Below are 10,964 nucleotides of genomic sequence, written 5' to 3' on the forward strand. Positions count from 1 at the left end.
GCAACTTCTATTGGAAAGGATAAGCTGGAATAATCATTTTTTTCCTATATTAGGCTGGTGAGATGAAAAATGTGTAAGGAATGTCTCATACATCGTATTTCCTGGTGTGATTCTAATTTGAAATTTGTTTTGAAAATTTGCCCAAGTGCATCCTTCCTTATTTTTAGTAATATTGTCATTGATTAAATATTAGAAGTCTGTGACACATTATATACTATTGCATATATTCTGGTCTCTTACTCTAGCCCACACTGTTTATTTCTTCAAATTTTATGTTGTCCATGCTAAATTATTCTATTATATATCCACTACTTTTCAGGAATTTTGCTGTTGGTCCATGGATTAGTACTCTGGGAATTAATAGTTTAAATACTTTGAGATGTTTCTCACTATATTTTGATATCTTAGTCTATTCAGAGCTTCAAATACATTGGAGTATTTTAAGAATGTATACATATTTATGTTTATGTTACTTTTCATATATAACCATTACAGATTTTTCTTGGTTGCTAAAATTATCTTGTTGTATATAATGTCCCTCGTTTTTCTTAATTTTGGAAGCAGTTATGGAAGGAGGCAATTCATAAAAAAATTTTGGTACTTCCTTTAAGCCACCATTCTATGATTTAGATTCATGACTGTTTGCAAAATATTGTTATTCCATAGCTCAAAATAACCTTATCTTTTGGTTTTAGTGTTTCTCATTTTTTTATTTTTCTTTTTGTTATTCTTTAGTATTTATTTAGTTATTTTACATGCAGAAAACAGTTTCCCTTCCTGCCCATCTTCCCAAGCTCTACCCCTACTACTCAACTATCTCCCTTCCTCCCCTGTTTCTATTCAGAAAAGGGCAGGCCTACCATGGATATTGACAAAGCATGGCTTATCAAATTGGAGTAAAACGAAGCATCTCACCTTTTAAGGCAGGGCAAGGCAAGTCAATATAAAGAATAGTGTACTAAATACCAGCAAAACAAAGACAGATCTTACTCCAACTGCTAGGTCCCATAAAAAGATCAAGCTACACAAGTGTCACAAATAGGCAGACGGCCTAGCTCAGTCCCATGCAGACTCTCTGATTGTAGTTTCAGTCTCTGTGAACTCCTATGTAACCAAATTATTTGATTCTGTAGATTTTGTTGTGAAGTCCTTGACCCCTCTGGCTTTAACAATCTGTCCTTCATCTCTTCAACAGGATTTCCCAAGCTTGGCCTAATGTTTAATTTTCATTCCCTGCATTTGTGTCCAATAGTTTCTGGGTGAAGCCTCTCTGATGAATTTTCAGTTAGGTGCTAATCTATAAGTTTAGCAGAATATTGTTAGGTATCATTAATTTTTTTCTCCAATAGTGTTTGGTTCTGTCCTAGGCATCTAGGCCATGTCACCTCTAGGTGCTGGCATACAGGCAGCACCAGTATTGGGTTCACTCGTCAGGCGTGTGTTTCAGGCTGTACCAGCCATTGGTGAGCCACTCCCGCAATCTTTGTGTCTTCTTACCCCAGCTTATTCCATAGGCTGAACAGACTGTAGGTTGAATGTTAATGTGGCTTGGTTGGTTTACCAAGCAGCTCACAAGTACTCTTGCCTGATCAAAGGAAATAGTCAGTTCAGGCCAATTATCCTCTTTTGCTAGGAATCTTAGATAACATTATCAATAGGATAAAACAACAGCCTACAGAATGGGAGAAGATCTTTACCATCCCCACTTCTGACAGAGGTCTGCTTGTCAAATATATAAAGAACTCAAGCACCTAGACACATAATAATCAAAATAAAAACTATGATACAGATTTAAAAAAAAAAGAATTCTCAGCCAAAAAGTCACAAATGACTAAGAAACACTTAAGACATTCTCACCATCCGGAGTCATAGAAAAATGCAAATCAAAACTAAATTGAGATTCCATTTGAACCTGTCAGAATGGCTAAGATAAATAATTCAATTGGCAGCTCAGCATTCTGAGCAATGGGCATACTCCTCCATTTCTGGTGGGAGGGGAAATTTGTATAGCCACCATGAAAATCAATATCGTGTTCATCAGGATATTTGGAATCAATCTACCTCAAGACCCACCTGTCACACTCTTGGGCATAAAGGATGCTCAATTATAACACAAGAACACTTGCTTATCAATGTTTGAAGCAGCTTTATTTGTAATAACCAGAACGTGGTGACAACATAGATGTTCCTCAGCTATAAAATGGATAAGGAAGATTTGGTACATTTACACAATGAATTATTACTCAGCTGTTAAAATCATTGACATCATAAAATTCAAAGAAAATGCATAGAACTAGAAAAAACCATACTGAGTAAGCTTACCCAGACCCAGAAAAATAAATATGATATGTACTCACTTATAAGTGTATATATCTGTAAAGTAAAGGATGACCATGCTACTGTCCACAGATGCAGACAGGCTAGATAACAAGGAAGGCTCAAGGGATACACCTAGATCTCCTGGGAAAGAGGAAATAGAAGAAATTTCATGAGTGAAATGGTGGCATGTGGGGTTGAGAAAATATGGTAAGAGGTAGGCTGAGGTGGAGGGAGAGTGTTTTAAAAGGGAACCCTTACTGCTCTTCGGACTGGAGAAGGAGGGGGAGGGGAGGGGGGAAGAAAGAGGGAAATGGGAGGCAGGGAGGAGGTGGAAATCGTTAATAAAAAAGTGGAAAGTGGGGTCTTCTCAAGGTCAGGTTGAAACCTACAGCAAGGGAAACTCCTTGGAAACTACAAGGATCACCCCAGCTTAATTTTCGTTTGTAGTCAGAAGCTGGTAACTTAAAAATTCCATTCAAGCAATCTTTTTTCTCATTTTTTATTAAAAATTTCCATCTCTTCCCCTTCTCCTCCTTCCCTCCCCTCCCCTCCACCCATATCCCCACCCCCTCCCTCTCCAGGCCAAAGAGACATCAGGGTTCCCTTTACTATGTTAAGTCCAAGGTCCTCCCAACTCCCCACAGGTTCAGGAAGGTGAGCAACCAAACTGACAAGGCTCACATAGAGCCTGTCCATGCCATAGAGTCCAAGTCCATCGCCATTGTCCATGGTTTCTCAGTCATCCTCCTCCGTCAGCCACATTCAGAGAGTCTGGTTTGTTCACATGTTTCATCAGTCCCATTCCAACTGGATTTGGTGATCTCCCATTAGTTCTGTCCCACCTTCTCAATGGGTGAACGCACCCCTCAGGGTCCTTACTTCCTTGCTCATGATCTACCTCCTTTTGCTCTTCATCAGGACCTTGGGAGCTCAGTCCGGTGCTCCAATGTGGGGCTCTGTTTCTATCTCCATCCATCGCCAGGTGAAGGTTCTATGGTGATGTGCAAGACAAATCAAAACAACTTTGAGATATGATCTTACACCTGTCAGATTGGATAAAATCAAAAACACCAATGATAGCATTTGCTGGAGAAGTTGTGGAGTAAGGGGTACACTCATCCATTGCTGGTGGGAATGCAAACTTGTGCAACCTCTTTGGAAAGCAGTGTGGAGATTTCTCAGGAAATTTGGGATCAACCTACCCCAGGACCCAGCAATTCCACTCTTTGGAATATGCCCAAGAGATGCCCTATCATATTACAAAAGCATTTGTTCAACTATGTTCATAGCAGCATTATTTGTAATAGCCAGAACCTGGAAACAACCTAGATGCCCTTCAGTGGAAGAATGGATAAAGAAAGTGTGGAATATATACATATTAGAGTACTACTCAGCGGTAAAAAACAGTGACATCTTGAATTTTGCATGCAAATGGATGGAAATAGAAAACACTGTCCTGAGTGAGGTAACCCAGGCCCAAAAAGATGAACATGGGATGTACTCACTCATAATTGGTTTCTATCCATAAATAAAGGACATCGAGCCTATAATTCATGGTCCTAGAGAAGCTAAATAAGAAGGTGAATCGAAAGAACAACATATAGTTATCCTCCTGGATATTGGAAGTAGACAAGATTGCTGGGCAAAAATTGGGAACTTGGGGCTGGGGTGGGATGGGGATAAGGGGAGATGGGGAGAAAAGTGTGAAGTGGAGGATGGGGAGAGCTTGGGAGAATGGGATAGTTGGGATATAGGAAGGGGGGATGTGGGAACAAGGAAATATATATCTTAATTAAGGGAGCCATTCTAGGGTTGGCAGAGACTTGACTCTAGAGGGACCAAACTGGACTCTCTGAATGTGGCTGACGGTGGAGGAGGACTGAGAAACCAAGGACAATGGCAATGAACATGAACTCTACAGCATGGACGGGCTCACTGTGAGCCTTGTCAGTTTGGTTGCTCACCTTCCTGGACTTAGGGGGAGCTGGGAGGACCTTGGACTGAACATGGTGAAGGGAACCCTGATGGCTCTTTGTCTTTGGAGAGGGGTGGAGTGGGGGTGTGGGTGGAGGGGAGGGGAGGGAGGGGGAGGAGAAGGGGAGGAGATGGAAATCTTGGATAAAAAAATGAGAAAAAAGAAAAAAAAAAGAAAAAAAATATCTGTGGAAAGGAAAATGTACTTTAAAAATAAAGGGTGATAATGGCCTTGCCAATAAGAAGTTGGAGAGAAAGTTCTAATTAGAATGCACAGAGAAAGCAAGAAACTGAAATATTTATTTGTTTTCTTAATTATTGTTATTTTTATTGAATTTTTATCATGAAGTTTATTCTTCACATGATTTCTCATACCCCATCACTTCCCATAGCCTACTCCCATACTCTCCATTACATTAACTCCTCTATTCATTTTCTCTCTACATAGAAAAACAAACAGGCAAAAACCAAGAAAAAGAAAGAAATCAAATTAAAAGACATAAAAAAAGAAAATGAAAAGAAATACACAAACACACAGAAAAACACAAAATCAAAAATAACAGTTTAAAAACAGACCAGTAAGACAAAAGGTATCCAAACAAAGCAATATGAGATAAAAAGTCTACACATATAATTTTATCTGTAAAAAACAACATGCACAGTTAAAAATTAATTATCTTTTTGAAATGTATGAAATGAAAATTATATTTAATGACATATAATTCTGTGATAAAAAGTTGAAATTATTTTAGCAACATGGGTTCCATATAAATTACTCATATGCAATTTCACTATAGGTGTGTCTATCAAAACATAATGGATTTCACCTTAATTATATATAATGAAATGAATTTGAAAAAGGACAAATTGTGTAATCTAAAATGAAATTATTTGCCTGATCCATATGTGTGGTAGTGGTTGATCATAAAGAATAAAAAGAAAGTAAGAAAGAAAAAGAATTTCTTTGTTGACATTTCCAGGTATGGAGATAGTTGTCTAAATGGACATGTGAACTTTGTAACTACAGACAGACATGTTTTTTCTCTTTTTGAAATAATTATTACATTTATTAACATGAGTGAATGTTTCATGAATGTAGGCATGTCCATATATGTACTCACACCCATGCAACAGCACATGTACAGAGTCAGATCACAGCTGAGTGAATGGTTTCTACCCCTCTACCTTGTGGATTCCAAAGATTAATTTAGATCATCTGGATTGGCAAAAAGTGAAATTAACTGCTATGGAATCTCATTGACTCATGTGAATCATCTTTCAACTTGTAAGTTGTCATAACACAAACAAAATATTTTCTCACATTTAAAAATGTTCTAAAATTAAAGGAACAATTTTTTCTTAATTATGAACTCTCATATACAATTCAAGAAGAGTTGGAGAGCAGATATCCCCAAGGACTATGAAAGCAAAAGGCTTTCCAACTGCATAATCCTATTTAATGTGGAGAATGGGAAACTTTCCAAGGCAGATATGACTTTTATCATTGTATATAAGCCACACCGAGGTGAAACACACCAACATCACTGGTCATAGAAGAAACAATGATGTACGCGTTTCAGATTCAAGGGTAAATCAGAGGAAACATCATCCAAAAGGAAAGATCTGTTTTATAAGGTGATTGTTGTAGTGTGAGTGCATCACAAACTCTCATACTTTCATATTTTATTGCAACTACTGAATTTAAAGTTTGTTTATTTGCTTCAGTGGCACATTATTAAATACTTCATGAGTTTACAGTGTTTATTCATATTTTTTAATTGTTGTGCTTAACAAAATATTGTAGTTCCCCCCCAAGCCCATGACTCCTTGAGACATTTGGAAACATAAAACAGTTTTATATGCTCACATCTCTTAAGGAAAACCTTAAAAATACCAAGTCTCAAAACACAGAAAATCGTTGTACTCACAGGCCATTAAACTTACTTTAATGTTATCTGATAATTTTTTGATTTTGGACCCTTTATTTTCTCAAGATACAGAGAATACATTAGGGAAGTAGTTATTAGAAATTAAAGGGAGATGATAGTTATACCAATTAGAATAATTATAATTCACTAAGAATTCACCAATTAAGATAGATATGTAAAAATATTGTTGATATTCAAATATTTAAGTATGTTCAATTTTGAAATTAAATTTATGTAAACCTGGCCATTTTTACTACTTAAATTGATCATTTACTTATTTGTTCTTGTATTAAAATAGCAAAGTCCTTTGTTAGAAATGTCATTGATTTTCTTGGACTTCTTCAAATAAAAATTCCCATAATTTATTTAATAATCTGGAAGTAATATTAGGGATTTGGAATCAGAGAGACCTCATTGTGTGCTACAAGTTTACAACTTTATGAAACAGATTGAAACAGGAAATCAATAATCATTATAATTACTGTTATATGTCAAGTATTTAACAAGGAAATCACAAAATACCCCTAGATTGCTGGTATTTTAATCCTCAAGTTTCAAATCTAAAATTAGTAACAAAAGTGGAGATATTAAGATTAAGAAAGAAATGTCAAAAGAAATAAAGAGTGAGGGACGAGGAAGAACAAAAGAAGAAATGAAACAGAAATTTAGAAAGGTAGAAAAAAGCAGCTTTCATGAATAAATTATTCAAACTAGCATATGAAATCTCACCATTTTGAGTTGAAAGGCTGTAAGTATATAACAATAAGTAACATCCATCAAAATTAGTAATATATTATTGTTTAGAGATAAAATCCAAAAAACATAATCAAAGTTCAAGGAAAGACAATGCTAAAAACTTGTCCTTGGCATGTGATTTCTCAGTTTATTTGATGATCCATTTTTATCCAATTTACAAATTTAAAAGAATTTACTCAATTGTGTCTCTTTAAAATAATCATATATTGATTTGGGGCCTGGGAATTTTGTGTTTATGTTTAAAATATGTCAAAGGCTTATCATTCTGGTATTATGGCAGTCAAGGGAAAAGCCTGTGAATATATCTCAGGTATTCCTTTAAGAAAATGATCTCTGAATCTATGCCAAAAACATAGATTTATGGTGGAAATATGTAAAGAGAATATTTGCTATTGATATTTTTCATGAAATACTCATTTATGTACCAATATAGATTATTTTTCAGATGAGTAGTTGTTTTTCCTATATTCAGCAAAAATACCTAATTAGAAAGTATGTACAAACTCAAGGAAGTTACTTTAACTGACTGGGTACAAGGCTTAAATATGATGTATGTATTCTTCTTACTTGATTCTGACCATTAAGTTATTGTTTCTGTTTCAGGAATTTTTAATTACGGTCTGTCTCTCTAAACATTTTGGAGCTCAGTGTACTAAATGGAAGAAACAAACCAGTCTGTGGTGTCTGAATTCATTTTTCAGGGACTTTGCACCTCAAGGGAACTGCAGATTTTTCTCCCGCTGCCATTTTCCACACTCTACCTGCTGATTGTGGTAGGCAACCTCTTTGTGGTGATATTAATCATCATTGATCACCGTCTCCATTCTCCTATGTACTATTTGTTAGCCAACCTCTCATTTATTGACTTCTGCCTTTCCTCAGTTACTACCCCCAAAATGATCACAGACCTCATACAAAAAAATAAAACCATTTCCTTTGGGGGCTGCATGAGCCAGATCCTCTGCGTGCATTTCTTTGCAGGGGGAGAAATGGTTCTTCTTGTAACAATGGCCTATGACCGCTATGTGGCCATCTGTAGGCCACTCCACTACACCAGTATCATGGACAGACAGAAGTGCATCTGGCTCGTTGTAATATCATGGATCATTGGATTTGTGCATGGCATTAATCAGCTGATCCTGGTTTTGGAACTACCTTTTTGTGGACCTAGAGTGATAGACAGCTTTTTCTGTGATATTTCTTTGGCGATGAAATTAGCCTGCACAAATACTGATACTCTGAGAATCATAATAAATGCTGAGAGTGGTGTTTTAGCAACAGCTTGTTTAATTCTCTTGTTGATATCTTACACTTACATTCTACTAACTATTCAGCTTCACTCTAAAGATGGTTCATCAAAGGCACTCTCTACCTGTACCTCCCATATCATAGTTGTTGTGCTATTCTATGGTCCTGTTATTTTCATCTATCTGTGGCCTGACAGCATCACTTGGGTGGATAAGGTTCTCTCTGTGTTTAATACAGTCATCACACCTCTCCTGAATCCAGTCATCTATACATTGAGAAATAAAGATATTAAGAATGCCATAAAGAAGCTGATAAATCACTTGTGAGTTCTACAATAATTGTTAGATATCTTATGTTATCAAGAAATTCATTGCATATATTGTATTATATGAATTTTAGTCAAAACTGAATTAGAGAGCATCTTATTTCTAGAATCTATATGATGTATTTTGTACATAGTTGTGAAAATAACCACTAGAAAATTATATTCAATATTGTAATACTTATAGTTTTATCACATAGAATGAGTAATAGCTCTGTATAAATATATATATATATATATATATATATATGTATATATATATATATATATATGAGTTGTGCATGTCACTTTGATTAGATTGTTGGTAAAACAATACACTGTGAATGATTTATTAGTATTACCATCTTTTAGAATATTGTATTATATGTCAATCCTAATTCTATGAAACGGAAGGTATTGAAGATATCTGTGAAGACGGCAGCCACTTAGAAATCAAAATGATAAGCAAAGCGCATAATAAAATTATTTACTTTATATTGATATAATCTCTGTCATTTTTCAAGACATAACTATTATATGGATTCTAAATTTTCCTATATTGTTTACCATTACTGAAAGTACAATCTGTTTATAATATTTGAATGTACATTCTTCAGTTCACAATTTTTTGCATGATATAGATTTTATACTATATAATGAAATAACATAATTGCCAAGGGCAGTTGGGTAAACATTATATGTTATTTTATGTTTTGTTTTCTTTTGATTTTCAAGACAGGGTTTCTCTCTAACTTTGGAGCCTATGCTGGAAATAGCTCTTGTAGAACAGGTTGTCCTCAAACTCTCAGAGATCTGCCTGCCTGTGCCTCCCTAGTCCCAGGATAAAAGGCATGCACCACCACTGTGTGAATACATTATATGTGCTTGATAATATGGTATTCATAACAATTCATATTATATACAATTTGGAGTAATGGGTTAGTTTGAATGAACTATATTTATACATGTTTACAATAGTTGAATTCTAACTCATCTCTAAACATATATGAAAGTCTGAACCTCTTAAATTTCATGATAATATTTCATGAGTTAATAGTTAAAATAACCTGTATGTATAGCCTTATAAGCTAAAAAGGTTGTCATAATATGAATTATCTAACAAAAACAAACAAATACCTGTATCACTTTTTTGCTGAAATCATATGACTACAGATAAGCATTGCTCATGTCTGGTCGCAGACTTTGATGTATACATATGTATCTTTTTCAGAAGAAATTATCTCTAGTGTGTTATAGACTTAACCCTCAAAAGTTTTGTCACTATATTTTTTATTAAATATGTTCTTTGACAATATCTGTAATAAGTTTGTTACATCTGATATAATCTTTTACCTCTTATATCCCTCCCAATCTTATTACCCTTTTCCCAAGCCACACAAATCACAGGAGTACCCTTATCTATTTACATATTTTGTTTTGTTTTGTGGTTCACTGCAATGATTCATTGATATATGTGCATCCATTGTTTGCAACTCTCCCTGTGACACTATGAGTGCAGTAGTCGGTAGAACTGAAGAAAACAGCTAGCACTATTCCAGAAACATCAGTAGCTCACAGTTCAACAAGGAGATGTAGTAGTACATAGGTACATTCTGATCTTTGATTGACTATTTACTATTTTCTTGTATGGGGCCCAAGTTAGGCAGCATTAGGATTATAACTGCATTGGCTGTGCCAAGCCTACAAGATTGCATTTCATAGTTCTTGCATTCTTGCTAAACACTTTTACATTCTTTCTCAGCGTTATTTTATAAGCAAATTTTAATATACAGACAGCTTTCTTGCCCATGCTCATGGTTATACTTCAACAACAGAACACCTTAAGGACTCTTTCATAAACTAAATAATTGAACTATAAAATGACCTCTTATTGCCTGTGTAGTTAATAAGGATATAAATTTTATTTAATTTTTAACAATTATCTTTGTAACATTAATTGTATTTAATGTGTTTCAAGAAGAAGAATGGAGACCAGTAAGATAGCTCAACAGGTAAAGGAGCTTCCTGACAAACCACAGGACCTGGATTAAATCCTCCTCAAGCTCACATGGTAGAGGAAGAGTTACAATGCCTATAAGTTTTGATCTAACATCCACAAGTATTTCCACATATGCACACATGGAGTAAATTTACACACACGTGCGCGAGCACACACACATGTTATGCGTATCATATTATATATGCATATGTAATAAGTATGATTAGCGTAATATATATATATTTCAAATGTCATCACTTATTTGCTTGTTTCTGCGCCCACTGGTGCGTTTCTTCTTCTGAGTTACTCCTTCTTTCATTTATACAAAATAATTTGCAATGTTCATGCTCCTGAATCAGTGTCATTCCATTTAACTTGACTTTTATTTTTTTGACAATAGCAATTCTGAATAGGCAATAATATTAACTCAAATTCCCAA

The 10,964-nt window shown here is 35.1% G+C and overlaps 1 protein-coding gene across 1 annotated transcript; it reads left to right on the forward strand.

Moving 5' to 3' along the window:
* Positions 1-7,633: 7,633 nt before the first annotated feature.
* On the forward strand, positions 7,634-8,551 carry LOC119815118 (olfactory receptor 4K3-like). The gene has a single exon (XM_038331308.1). It carries the CDS (start codon positions 7,634-7,636, stop codon positions 8,549-8,551), a length of 918 nt encoding a protein of 305 aa, XP_038187236.1.
* Positions 8,552-10,964: the final 2,413 nt, after the last annotated feature.

Source organism: Arvicola amphibius, chromosome 5, assembly GCF_903992535.2.
Source record: "Arvicola amphibius chromosome 5, mArvAmp1.2, whole genome shotgun sequence".
Lineage (NCBI taxonomy): Eukaryota > Metazoa > Chordata > Mammalia > Rodentia > Cricetidae > Arvicola > Arvicola amphibius.

Coding starts and splice junctions, on each gene's coding strand:
- LOC119815118 (XM_038331308.1), top strand. CDS start 7,634: ATGGAAGAAACAAACCAGTCTGTGGTGTCTGAATTCATTTTTCAGGGA.